Source organism: Miscanthus floridulus, chromosome 3 (genome assembly GCF_019320115.1).
Source record: "Miscanthus floridulus cultivar M001 chromosome 3, ASM1932011v1, whole genome shotgun sequence".
NCBI lineage: Eukaryota > Viridiplantae > Streptophyta > Magnoliopsida > Poales > Poaceae > Miscanthus > Miscanthus floridulus.
The window spans coordinates 134,051,694-134,066,162 of record NC_089582.1 but is presented as its reverse complement, the minus strand read 5'-3'; the positions used below and the strand labels follow the sequence as shown (position 1 = coordinate 134,066,162).

General features: G+C 48.8%; 1 protein-coding gene across 3 annotated transcripts; it reads right to left on the bottom strand.

Moving 5' to 3' along the window:
• Positions 1-11,927: 11,927 nt before the first annotated feature.
• Positions 11,928-14,214, bottom strand: LOC136547032 (hyphally regulated cell wall protein 3-like). 3 transcript variants are annotated; one of them, XM_066538998.1, is made up of 2 exons: positions 14,027-14,214; positions 11,928-13,528 (listed from the first exon to the last, which is right to left on the bottom strand). In XM_066538998.1, exon 2 carries the CDS (start codon positions 13,489-13,491, stop codon positions 12,151-12,153), a length of 1,341 nt encoding a protein of 446 aa, XP_066395095.1. In that variant the 5' UTR covers positions 13,492-13,528; positions 14,027-14,214; the 3' UTR covers positions 11,928-12,150. The 3 variants fall into 3 exon arrangements, with proteins under 3 accessions (XP_066395095.1, XP_066395096.1, XP_066395097.1); XM_066538999.1 differs by lacking the exon at positions 14,027-14,214 and adding an exon at positions 13,685-14,010; XM_066539000.1 differs by lacking the exon at positions 14,027-14,214 and adding an exon at positions 13,709-14,010.
• Positions 14,215-14,469: the final 255 nt, after the last annotated feature.

Here is a 14,469-nt window from a genome sequence, read left to right as displayed (position 1 = left end):
GTGGTCACTGTGCTCGGCACTCAGCGCTGCCGCCTCGGCCACTCGACGCACACAGGCACGCACACCCGCACGCATGCCAATGTGCTGGCAGGTCCTGTCGCTGGCTCCACGCTGTTGGCCACTACCATCTGCTGTCGTGCCAAGCACGCGCATGCAGGACACTAGGGCTGGCGGGCCTAGCCGCTTTGCTTCACCGTCGCGTCCGCCTGAGCTACTCTACCACCGTGCTGGCCGGTCCACTGCCATCGTTGCTGGAATGCGCACATGCCTCTATGTCGCGTGGTCACCTCACATGCACTCACATCACTGCGTCGCATCATCGCTGCCGTTGCAGCGCATGCTAGATGCGTCGTTACGTGGTAGGGTCGCCATCGTCTTGCGAGACAAGGCGATGTGGTCGCACGCTGTGGTGCCGAGCTTGTACGCGCACATGGATGCGTCTTCCATTGCTGCTATCCTCTCCCAATTAGTGTTTGCGCCACGCCAAGCTCCTATCACATCGCCTTGAATGGCGTCGTGCCGACTGGCCGAGACACACCAAGGCAATCCCATAGAGCTGGCCCCATCCTTGTAATTGCGCATGTCTGGAGGTCGATTTGGAGTCCAGCTTCGTGTCAAGCCTCCTATTGTTGCTGTCGTATGATGTCAGGGCATCAATTTGAGTTTTCCCCATCGCCGGCCGACATAAGACCGAGCTGAGTCGTCCATCTAATTAGCCTTGCGTAGTCCACCTCTTTCCAATTAACTGTGCACCCAACTAGCCCTCGTAGTTAGCTCGAGATTGGAGTCATCCCGGCGAGCTTCCATCCTATAGTGAGATAATGCAGGGCATTCTCCTCACGGTGGTACGCCATGGCTATTGAGGCGGGTGCCTAGCCAGGGCATCGGTCCGTGCTCCGTTGTTTCAATTGAGTGGTGCCTTTGCATCGTGTTGACTTGGTTGCCTCGCCCGTGTAACAGTTTCATCGGCGAAGCAGTAGGTCGCTGGGGACACTGTCACCATGCTTGCCGTGAACCAGAGCCACCCGTGCTCATGGCCAACCACCCTATCGAGTCATGAGACTTCGTCCAGGCTGTCCTTCACATATCTGGTGAGGTACCTTTGCTCCTAGCCTCCTAGGGTAGCGATAGAGGCGTTGGGCTAGGTTAATTCGCCAGCGCCGGTATCACCACGGGCAAACCCTACCGTGGTGCATGGCCACTCCTACACGCTACACCTTTTTTAGTGTTTGATACCACGATCGATTGTGCTTCGCTCGTAGAGTGCTAGGGAGGTGATGGTTGAGGCCAAGGAGGTCTGAGCTCGCTGGTGTTTGGGCAGAGATGCGGCGGCCTTTTTTAGTTCCGGCCAGGGACCTTGAAAAATAGGAATTTGAGTAAGAGCAGGGTGCTAGGTGCAAAGGCCGTGACTCAGTTAAATAGTGTTTGAGTGAGCTTAGCGAATAGGAAAGAGAACGGGGGCTCTTTTACGAAAGAGCCAGCTCACGCGCGGGTTCCGCCGTGGGCCGTGTCCGCATGCCACGCGCGTGGGCCGCGTCAGTGGCTCATGTTGCGCGCATTGTGGGAGCGTGGGCCGAGCCGCATGTAGTGGGCCACGCGGTGAAGTTGAGTTCCTTTCTTTTTCTAGTGAATTAATGAATGTTTATTCAATTTAGTTTTTAGTTAATCTTTGTAAAATTGTAGAAAAATCTATCGGTATCCAAAAATAGTAAAACAAAATTTGTTAGGTTCATAAAAATGCTATCTATCTATTGGTGTAGTTAGTTTATAGTTAGCTATGATAATGATAGGTTCATAAATTCATTTTAGAAAGCTTAGTATTATGTAGTTTAATATTTGTAGGAATTTTTGTGGTAAATTGATGATAGCTTTAGCCATGAAATTTTTACAGTAGGTTCATTAGATTATTATATACTCACTGTAATTTTTTGTGGCCCTAGAGTAGGTGGATAAATAGAGTAGCTAGTACTCCTTGTTTTATCATATATAAAATAAATCGGTATTAAGAGTAGAAATGCCTTTAGTTGCTAAGGCAGTACAAGCCTTGTTTCATACTTGTTAGTGGAAACAATAGGTAGCATAGTACCTTAGTTGGTATAACTAGCTTAGTAGCTGAACAGATGTATTCATATTTTAAGAGTTGTTGTCGTATTACTAAGTGTTGCATCATTATTTCATATATGTAGATCACGAGTTGGTAGAGTTCGTGCCTACGGATGAACAAGACTATGAGGAGATTATTGAGGAGTATAAGGAGGAGGTTCTCATACAGGAGGGAGTCCTGGAGCCATTCGTTGCTGACCTTGTTGACACACCGCCTGCCCAAGGTAAGCTCCGGTGCATAACCCTTATTTTGAATGATCACTGAATATATATGTGCACTTACGTTACAGGCATTTTATGGAAACTACATGCATAAATATATCTACCTATGAGTCCTACTAGTATAGGTTGAGTAGCTGCTATGCTCAGGCTTTCGGTAGCATGAGTAACCTGCCGTTACTCACAATAAGTAAAAATTATGATCACTCATGATAAATGGTGGAAAACGATAAATGGTGACCGAGCAGGGATATGGTTTGGGTATTGGTGTGTGTAAGAGGTCGTGTCCTGTGGCCAACAGGGCATAGCTTGGTTACACTTTTTCCCTGTCTGTTTCGGTTAAGGACCGGCCGTTGCATTGGATGCTAGGTAAGTCACAGACTTATTATCCTGAGCACATACTTGGGTATGGGTAAAGGAAAGACTTGTTGCTCTCTTGTCGTGGGATCTGGCTCTTTCTGGACCGACTGATTGGAGGCAGGGATGGTGGAGGTCCTTGTACCGCACTGAGTCTAGGACTCAGGAGCGGGGGCTTGGAGTCCAAGTTTGGACGGGGATCTGGACCCCAGGACAGGAGGGTGATGGGTTGGTCCTGCTTGTGCCTAGGGTATAAGCGAGGCATATGTTTTCGAGGTACCTAGCTAAGGGCATTGATTTATGAATTGCCAGGTAATTAGGTATGGCTTGTCTAAACTCTAGCACCGTAGTAAGAACTGAAAGACAAAAGGTGATGAAATGGAACTGATTGCTCAACTCTTGCTTGAAAGTAGAACACGTGCTTACATAGAATCGCTAGATAATAAATTAATCATGGCTGCTAATAATAACATAAATAAGGACTCACTATTAGTATTGCTTTCTGCAAAAAGAAAACCAGCAAACCATAAAGCTTATCATATTCCATGGAGTCGAGAAATTATTTCCACTAGTCGGATAAGTCTTGCGAGTACATTGTGTACTCATGGTTTATTTATCCCTGTTGCAGGTACCGCTTGAGACGTAGCCGTTGTGTGATGGATTCTTCTGGTAGGCACAGATGGATCCTTGTTCATTATCGATAGATGTTTATTTTTATTCCACTGTTTAATATTCCGCACTCTAACTTTGGAAATGTAATAATGTAATTTTAAGAACTCTGGATGTATGAAATGGATTAAGTATTGTAACTCGTTCTCATTATTAGATCCTTAGAGAAAAATGTGGATCTTTTGAGCTCTCCCTTGGGGTGTGCTCGATGGAACCGCTTGTTGTAGCTTGCTTTCGAGGTGCTTAGTGTCTGATGGAAGACGAGCGCCTTCATAAGTACGTTATTTCGCGTGGTTCTACCACACCAGGGTCTACCAATCCATCTCGCCCAATCCCTCGCCCACGCACGATGCCTGGATCCATGACTTTGTATCGCCCAATCCCTCGCCTGCCTCGGTTACGCTCGACGCCTGGGTCCACGAGTCCGTCTCGCCTGATCCCTCGTCTGTGCCTGACGCCTAGATCCGTGAGTCCGTCTCGCCCGATCCCTCGCCTGCCTCAGCTGTCCCTGATGCCTAGGTCTATGAGTCCGTCTCGCCCAATCCCTCGCCTGCCTCAGCTACGCCCGACGCCTGGGTCTGTGAGTCCATCTCGCCCGATCCCTTGGCTATGCCCGACACCTGGGTCCACCAGTCCATCTCGCTCAATCCCTCACCTGCCTTGGCTGCGCCCGACGCCTGGGTCCCCGAATCCATCTCACCCGATCCCTCGGCCATGCTCGACACCTAAATCCATGAGTCTGTCTCGCCTGATCCCTCACCTACCTCGGCTGCGCCCGACGCCTAGGTCCATGAGTCTATCACGCTCGATCCCTCACCTACGCCCGACACCTAGATCCGCGAGTCCATCTCACCCGATCTCATGCCTGCCTCGGCTGCGCCCGACGCCTAGGTCTACGAGTCCGTCTCGCCTGATCCTTCGGCTGTGCCCGATGCCTAGATCTGTGAGACCGTCTCGCCAGATCCCTTGCCTGCCTCGGCTACGCTCGACGCCTGGGTCCATGAGTCAGTCTCGCCCAATCCCTTGGTTGCGCCCGACGGTTGGGTCTGCATGTCCATCTCGCCCGATCCCTCACCTGCCTCAGATGCGCCCGACGCCTAGGTCCACGAGTTCGTCTCGCCTAATCCCTTGGCTATGCCCGACGCCTAGATCCACGACTTCAACTCGCCCGATCCCTCACCTGCCTCGGCTGCGCCTGACGCCTAGGTCCACGAGTCCATCTCGCTCGATCCCTTGGCTACACATGAAGAGTTAAATAACTTCACAAGAAATCAAGTATGGGAATCAGTAGATAGACCAAAGGGACACAATGTGATTGGAACCAAATGGGTCTTTAGAAACAAGCAAGATCAAGATGGGATAGTAGTAAGGAACAAAGCAAGATTGGTAGCACAAGGCTATACACAAGTTGAAGGTCTTGGCTTTAGAGAAACATATGCCCCGGTTGCTAGAGTGGAAGCTATTAGAATCTTGCTAGCCTATGCTTGTGCCCACAACATCAAGCTCTATCAAATAGATGTCAAGAGTGCATTTCTCAATGATTACATCAATGAAGAAGTATATGTTGAGCAACCTCTCGGTTTTGAAGATGATAAGAAGCTCGACCATGTGTATTAGTGTATAAGTTGAAGAAGGCATTGCATGACTTGAAGCAAGCACCTAGAGCATGGTATGAGAGATTGAGGGACTTCCTACTCTCTAAAGGGTTCATAATGGGCAAGGTTGACACCACTCATTTCGTCAAGAAGATTGGAAAAGACTTGTTTGTGTTGCAAATCTATGTTGATGACATCATATTTGGGTCAACCAATCAAGATTTTTGTGATGAGTTTAGAAAGATGATGGCTAATGAGCTTGAAATATCCATGATTGGAGAGTTGAGTTACTTCCTTGGTTTTCAAATCAAGCAATTGAAGAATGGTACATTTGTGAGTCAAGGCAAGTATATCAAGGACATGATCAAGAAGTTTGGCATGAGTGATAGTAAAGCCATTAGTCCATTAGCATACCAATGGGAACAAATGACAACTTGGATAGTGATGCAAGTGGAAATATGGTGGATCAAAAATTGTATCGGTCTATGATTGGAAGCCTACTCTATGTGACCACATCAAGGTCGGATGTCATATTTAGTGTATGCATGTGTACAAGATTTCAAGCCTCGCCAAGAGAAAGTCATTTAAAGGCTACTAAGAGAATATTGAGGTACTTGAAGCATACACAAAATATTGGTTTGTGGTATCCCAAAGGAGCAAAGTTTGAGCTAGTTGGTTACTCCGACTCGGATTATGCGGGATGCAAGGTTGAAAGGAAGAGCACCTCAGGCACATGTCAATTATTGAGAAGATCACTTGTTTCATGATCATCAAAGAAGCGAAATAGTATTGCATTATCAACCGCCAAAGTCGAATACATATCCGCCGGTAGTTGTTGTGCACAAGTACTTTGGATGAAGGCCACTTTGAGTGATTTTGGAATCAAGTTCAAGAAAATGTCATTGCTATGTGACAATGAGTGTGCAATCAAGATGACCAACAATCTGGTTCAACATGCAAGAACAAAGCACATTGATGTCTGCCACCATTTCATAAGAGATCACCAATAAAAAGGGGACATTTGCCTTGAGAGTGTAGGCACCGAAGATCAACTTGCCGATATATTCACCAAGCCATTGGATGAGAAAAGGTTTTGCAAGCTAAGGAATGAGTTGAACATATTGGATTTCTCAAATATGTGTTGATGCACCCCCCACTCATATGACATGCCTCTCCTTTGAGCAATCTAAGGTAAAAGTTAATTGGCATGGTATACATCCTTGCTAAGGACTTGTTTAGTGTATCTAGACATCTTTCACATTTAATAGGCTCATTCATGAAAATCAAATGAATTTGATTATTGTATGGTACCACTATTGCTTCTTTGCTTATTTTGATCCAGTGGTAGCATATGACATGTTTGTGGGCTTGTAAACCTAGTGTTTGATCTAGAAAATGAGTTCTAAGTGTTTAACTCAACATAGTACAAGATAACCCTTATTTGGAGGTGTGAAGAAGCTTGTCTTTGGATCAAACCGAGTTAAATGTCTTTGGCAAGTATTCTAGATTGAACCAAATTTGGAAAAAATGCTCCTCACCCCATTGATTGACATTAATAATCTCAACCTATCTACTTTTTGAACCTTTGCGGTCATTGATGAAAAAGGGGGAGAAAAACAAAGATATTACTGATATTAGTACAAGGGAAGAAAAACAAAGATATTAATGTACTAAGATGGTGAAAAGACAACAAAGGAGGAAAGAAATAAAGGTATAAATGATAGGGGGAGAACTTGACATAGGGGGAGAGATATGGCAAGAGATATGACAAAGGAAAATGATCAATTAAAATTTTGAGCACACAAGTAGGGGGAGCAAGCTTATAAACTTATATGATGCATTTGAATGTGCATTTCATATGTTTGCTTGCATGGCAAAAGTTTTAATTTTTAATATTCATGCTTATGTGGTGTATGCTAGTTATAGGTTTGAATGATGAAATGAAAATCTAGCATGCATAAGTTTATCTAGTGATTTCATTTCCAAGTGTTTCCAAGTGGTATCGAGCTAACCATGGTGCTAAGGATGGTATAATGGTGCACTCCAATTGGTATCACGCTTCAAAGGTCCATCTTTTATACCTTAGCATCATTTGGTAGACAATGTCTCCTATATTTTCTATTTAAGCATATGTGGAAGCTTCAATCCAAACTCTTAGCACATATGTAGGGAGAGCAATTGCTACCATTTGGGGTTCATAAAACTTATCCATATCATTTTACACATGGTAAATATACTTGGGCAAGTAACATGGATTTCATTAAATTTCAATTCATATCTTTGTGAAAGGGTTGTCATCAATTACCAAAAAGGAGGAGATTGAAAGCTCTAGTTTGGTTTTGGTGAATTGGTGAAACCCTAAGTGCTAACCTAATTTATCAATTGATCATGAGATAGGTAGCACATTCCAAGTGGTGAAGCAAATGAAGATCATGACATGGTGGTGATGATGCCATAGTGATGATCAAGTGCTTGGACTTAAAAAGAAGAAAGAAAAAAATAAAAGGCTCAAGGCAAAGGTATAAATAGTAGGAGCTATTTTGTTTTGGTGATCAAGACACTTAGAGAGTGTGATCACATTAAGGTTTGATAGCCGTACTATTAAGAGGTGTGAAACTCGTATTGGGATGCGGTTATCAAAGTGTCAATAGATGCTCTAACTCATTGCATATGCATTTAGGATCTAGTGGAGTGCTAACACCCTTGAAAATATTTATGAAAATATGCTAACACATTTGCACAAGGTGATAAATTTGGTGGTTGGCACATTTGAGCAAGGGTTAGGAACTTCACCGGCGCCCTATATAGAAAAGACGAAGGTCACTAAAAGTGACCGGACGCTGGCCTCAGTTAGACCAGCGCGTTCGGTCAGTAGAAGCTACAAAGACGCTGGTGTCGGTCTCTGACTGGACGCTGGGCCACTTGGTGACCGGACGCTGACAGGGTGCGTTCGGTCCAGCTGACGTGGTAGCGCACAGGAGAGTCGCCGTGTGACGGGACGCTGGGTGTGTCCGGTCGAGCACGCGTCCGGTCATAAAAAGTCATCTCTCGATGCTTACTGGAAACGACCGGACGCTGGGGTTCAGCGTCCGGTCACTTTGAGCTGGTGCGTCCGGTCATCACTTGACCGTTGAGATTGGGCGATCAACATTTGAAGAGATGGGACACATGGCATGCATCGCATGATCGGACGCTAAGGTCCAGCGTCCAGTAAATATGACCGGAGCGTCTGGTCACCCCGTGTTGTGCCCAGTGAAGGGGTACAACGGCTCTATTTCGTGTGAGCTTCTATTTAAGCCATATGGCCGGCTCAAACTCACCCTCTTGGCCATTTGTATTGACATAGCAACCTTGTGAGCTTAGCCAAAGCCCTCCCACTTATCTCCATCATTGATTCATCATCTTCGTGAGATTGGGAGAGAATCCAAGTGCATTGCTTGAGTGTTTGCATCTAGAGGCACTTGGTGTTCGTGTTTTGCTGCGGGATTCGCTTGTTACTCTTGGTGGTTGCCGCCACCTAGATGGCTTGGAGCAGCAAATATCATCGAGCGAAGGGTGGTGATTGTCTCTGGCTCTGGTCGTGGTGATTGTGAAGGGTTCTTGACCTTTCCCCGGCGAAGAGCCAAAAGGTACTCTAGTGAATTGCTCGTGGCTTGTGTGATCCTTATCTTATGTTGGTTGTGCGGCACCCTATTGAGGGTTTGGCGTGTGATGCCAATTAGCTCGTGAACCTCCAAGTGAGTGAATCGCTACAACAAGGAGTAGCTACCCGGCAAGCAAGTGAACCTCGATAAAAATTATTGTGTTCATCATTTCATTCCGAGGTGATTGGTCTTCATTGGTATTCTTTCTTGTGATTGTTTGGCTCCTTCCTCGACAAGGCAGTATAAATATCTTGCTCACTCTCTTTACATTACCGTAAACTAGTTGTCAAGCTCTTTAGTGTAGCTAGTTGTGAGAGCTTGTTAGTTTGGTTAGTGTGGCTCTTTAGTTAGCTTTTGAGAGCACACTAACTTAGTATAGTGTCATAGCTATTATGTGGATAGAAACTATATAAACTATAATTATGGTAGGTGGCTTGCTATTTTAGTAGGCTAGCACAACACTTGCTTCGCCTCATAATTATCTAACCGGTTTGTTAAGTGTTGTTGTAGATTTTTTTAATAGGCTATTCACCCCCTCTAGCCATTAGGACCTTTCAATCACGCTCCTAGAAACGATGGGTCAGAAACAAGAAAAGGAGGCTACGCCCACCAAGGTGCACACAATCATGCGCGCTGACAAAACCTCCAGGCGATTCTGCCCGAATCGACCGGGGCTCAGGGGTTACACCCGCGGGTGCACCCGCGCCCACCAGCTATCGAAAACAAAAAATCCCCCTGCTGGCAACACGAAAAACCCCCAGACGATTCTACCGAATCGCCCCGGGGCTCGGGGGCTACACCCACGGGTGCGCTCGCGCCCACTCGCTGTCAAGACCAAAATCCCCCAGACGATTCTACCCTAATCGCCTAGGGGCTCAGGGGCTCCTGTCGGGTTCATAAACCCGAGGTCCCTCATGGACCTGCTTCACAGCAAAAGCTCGCCCCAGTAGATGACGTTGTGAACGGCGCGCAACTCTTGGGCTGGCCCAAAAAACCTCACAACAGGCCAGAAGGGCGATCCTGGCTCGCTTCCGACTCCGGCCCGCCTCTCCGACCGGAAGGCCTGGCCAAGGAGGAATGACGCTCGCTTCCGACTCTGGCCCGCCTCTCGGACCGGAAGGCCTAGCCAAGTAGGAACGACGCTCACTTCCAACGTCGGCCCACCTCTCCGACTAGAAGGCCTGGCCAGTCCGCCTCCGTCTCCGACCTGCCTCTCCGATCGGAAGGCTTGGCCGACGCTTACTGATTTTCTCTGACTGATGTAATCAGAACCAACTAGGACCAACCGATCGAGGATGCCCACTCGGTGAGGACCCAGAAAGCAAGCGGAGCAAGAAAGGCAGGGCGTTCAAGTCAACCGCAATACCAAGGACCGTACCCTGTACACCTGCAGCATAGTACCGACAGGGCATGTCAGAAGGGTACCCTGCCACTCTCCAGGCATGTTAGAGCCCCAACAGTGTTGTGAGCGTCGACGTTTGCCCTACAGTGTTGTGGGCACCCTCAACTCCCATACCAGGCGAACACGGTAAAACCCCCCGCATGTCTCTAGGCATCAACAGTATGGTAGACACCAACATCTGCCATATCAGAAGAAGACGACGAAACCTCCCACATGCATCTAACATTAACAGTGTTGTGGACGTCTACAATCATCATTGTACCCAACGGCGTGGGCAACAAAACTTAATAGCATACGTAAACTCTCCCTCTCTCACTTATAAGGTCATCCACTTCATCTATAAAAGGGGATGCGCTCTCTACCAATGGGGGGATCAATCTCACAGATACACAGACGACAACTCCAACAAGAGCACACGCTCAAATACTTAGCGCACGTAGGAGCTCCTGTCTCTCTCGGCCTTTCGGTCCAGAGTCCGACCAGGTCTCTTGCACCCCCATCTTTCTCCCTCTCGTTTGTAACCCCACAGCAAACTTCGAGCACCTGGGCTCAGGAATAAAGTCACCAACCGACTCAAACTGGACGTAGGGCACGTTGCCTGAACCAGTATAAGCCCTATGTCATTAAGTTCTAGGCCACATCCGATCACAACATACGGCAAAACTACAAATATTTACGTGTTGGTCACTTTCTGCACCGACACTCTCTTCACCATGCCTCTCACTTGCTTCGGGCTTCTAGAATGCAAGGACCCGCCGCGGCCTTCTCCACCGGACTTGCTGCGGCCTTTCCACCGGAGCGGTGAGCTCCGTGCCACCGACGAGCTCTACACCGGTAAACTACACGCGCCGACGAGCCTCTATTTCCAAACAAGGAGATATTATGCTAAAAGCGCGTGTTGCAAACATATGTTTCAAGCGTTTCAGAGGTATGTTGCAACTATTTTATATCGGTGTTGCAAAAATAGATCGAGGCTATACACGTATGTTTTAAGTGTATGTTCCGGCTGTTTCATCTGTTTCAGACGTATGTTGCAAGTGTTTGATCTGGATGTTGCAAAAGCAGATCTATATGTTGTATATATATGCATGGTTGCAAGCGTATGTTAAGTATTTTCAGTTGCTTCAAACGTATGTTTCAAATGTTTTATCTAGATGTTGCATATATTTTGCAATGACTACACACGTGTTTTTCTGGTGGATATATGTTGTAAGTGTTTTAGTTGTTTTAAATATATATTACAAGTGTTTTATCTAGATATTATAAAAATAGATCTGGTGTTTTTAACGGGGCTCACCTGCTATCGAGCATGCTCGTGGGAAGCCGAGGGATGAAACGAGGTGCGGCGACGAGCGCAAGAAGCGGAGGGGGACGGTGGCAGAGGCACAGGCGAGGGCATGGGCTATCCCCTCTGGTAAGGGTGAAACCAAATAACTTTGCCCATGTTTAGTTGTCGGGTCAAATTCCAAAAAAGTGCTATAGTGTCACATCGAATCTTGCGATACATGCATGGAGCATTAAATGTGGGCGAAAAAAAAACTAATTGCACAGTTTGGTTAGAAATCGTGAGACGAACGTTTTGAGCCTAATTAAACCATGATTGAACACTAATTGTCAAATAAAAACGAAAGTGCTACAGTAACCCCAAACCTAAAATTCACCCAACTAAACACCCTCTTTATCTGATTGAGTGGGACCGAAATAACTTTACAGGGCGGGAGCTGCGTCCGGACGTCTCTTGATGTCGAACGTTGCGTGTCCCATTGTATTGTCATTTTGCAGAGTGGCAACCAACCGGAAGTCCGGTTCCGGCGGTTCTTCCACCGGGCACCGTACTCCGTACGGGATGGTAGGTAAATAAAGAGAGTGATCACCGACGAATTCTGAGAATATGGATATGGTTAGCTCGTTAACAGAACACCAAGGAGCTAAATATCGTTACTAAAACAGAGAAACCAAACCATTTTTCATAAGTACTGACCGATACATTAAGACGGAGCAACTAAATTCCCGATCTGACAAACCTAGAACAAGAGCATGAGAAGGTGTTATTCCTCTGCGCTAGTAAAGTATTCAGCTGAGGCGACTGCAAATGCCGTCTCTTTGCTTCGTTACTCGGCGGCTGGAGCGATGTGCTTCCGGTGAACCAGCGGATCGGAGATCAGAAGAACGCCCGGCTGCCATAGAACACCTTAGGAGACGGCTTCTCCTGCTGCCCTGCGGCGGCCGGCTTCTTCACCGCGCTCGAGTCGGCACCAGTGGAGTCTGCGTCGGGTGTGGCTGCTGCGGGACTGCTCTTCCCGCTGCTACCGTTGTCTATGTCCAAGGCAGGGAGCTTCATTTTGGCCAGGGAATCCGTGAATTGCTGCATGCTCTTCATGTACATGTCCATGATCTGGTTCCCGTCCACCTTCACCTCCTGCTCGACGTTGACGCTGATCACCGGCTTGTCCACGGCGGCCTCCGACGCGGCGCCGGGCGAGTTCGCCGCCGGGACCTCCTGGACGGTGCGGGACGAGTCGACCTCCGCGTCGGCGGTCTCCGACGCCGCCTTCTCCTTGCGGTCAGCCGACGAGTGGGCGTTCCCGGACGGCTCCAAGCTGGAGTTTGACTGAGGGGTGGCCGGGAACGCCGCGGCGGCGGGGGACTCCGTGGTGGACACGCTGCTGACCGGCGTGTCGCTCCAGAAGGCGCCCACCGAGTCGGCGGTGCTGTTGTCCGTGGAGAAGCTCTCCACGAGGCGCACGCCGGCGTCGTGGCTCATGGTCGTGGAGCCGTCCCCGTGCTCTGAGGTGAGGAGGCTGTCGGAGCTCTGCGTTTCCACGGCCGCGCACGGCAGCCTGGTGTACTCGGAGACCATGATCTGGTTCTCCTCCACGAGATTCAGGTCCGGGAACTCGATCTTCTCGTACTCCTTCCCGTTCCCGACGCCGTCGGCGGCGTTGTTCTCCGGGTCGGCCAGCGCCGGCTTGGGCGTGGGCGAGATGGGCACGACCTCCGGCACGACCCCGATGTACGAGAGCTCGAGCTGCAGGAACCCCGACGGGGTCTGGAAGAGGTCGCTGGTGGTGAGCGGGAACTCGCGGGCGAGCGTGCCGCCGTCGGCGGCGACGACCTCCGGGAGCGGCACGAGCGCGAAGCCCAGCAGCTGGTCCTGCAGGTAGTTCTTGACCCGGCTGAGCATCCACACCTCGCAGCGGAGCGCGGCGTCCACGTCCCCCGCGCGCACGCCGAGGCGCAGCGACTGGTCGAACACCGGGTTGCGGCCCCCGCCGTTGACCACCTGCGTGGACGCCGCCGGCGCGCCGTCCCCCGGCAGCGAGAGCCGCGCGTACACGTCCTGCTTGTGGTAGATGCAGATGTTCTGGATGTCCCGCGCGCTCCGCACGTGCACGTCGACGTAGCCGATCAGCTCCGCGCCCCCGGTCCCGTTGGCGGCCGCCGCCGTCGCAGACGCCGGCGCGGAAACCGCTCCTCCCTTCTGCTGCTGCGGCTGCTCCATGACGAGACCACACCTTTACTCCTCCAAGCCTTCAACTCTGCGTCCACGGCAAAGGGGAAGCAACAAATCAGACGAAACCCATATAATAATATGACGCAAATCTTCTTCTACGGAATTCAGCGCCGGTGGGAGGGGCAGCTGCATAGTCGAAATCCGAGAAGTAGGTGAAGCGAAACTGTCGGCAGATGCTCACTACAGTGCGCCGAGACAGACTAACCGGAACTGCACACCACCTCCACAAGCTTCTTGAACAGACTGGTGATGGGGGCGATTCCTCCTGCTCCTTTCCTACTCGATTCAACGCAACCACGCAGCTGCTGAAATACAAATACCATGCGAACCCACTGGAGCTCCGGCAAAAGCGCTGCTACCGTCATCACTAATAAAGAAAGGAGTTCACGATGCGTAGGTTTCCATCCCGATAAAAGCGAAGCCAAGGGAAAGCGCGAGAAAGAGCTCAAATCCCAGGAAGAAAAGGCGAGAGATCTCAGAGCAGGAGAGGGAATTGAAGCAGATTCGTGATGCCGCTTCTTACCCTGTCCGAAGTGCCGGTGCTGCTCTCGACTCTCGAGAGAGGGACGACGACGAGGGAAGCAGGGCCACTGGAATCAAGCGGAGGGGAGCGAGCGGCAGGGTGGGGGCTCGAGATATAACACGAACTCCAAAGGGGATTAGGGCAGTACTAGTAGTAGTAGATTTTTTTTCTTCTCTAGCTGGCTTTGCCTTTCTTTTCTACCCCTTTACCTAACTAAGCTTGCTTTGCTTTTATTGCCTTGTTTGGCCGAGCCGTAGCGTTACCGCAGTGCCTGTTTTTTCCAAAATTTTGTAAAATTTTTCAACATTCTTCGTCACATCGAATCTTTGGACGCATCCCTGAAGTATTAAATATAAATAAAAAATAAAACTAATTATATAGTTTAGACGAAATTCACGAGACGAATCTTTTAAACCTAATTAAACTATGATTGAACACTAATT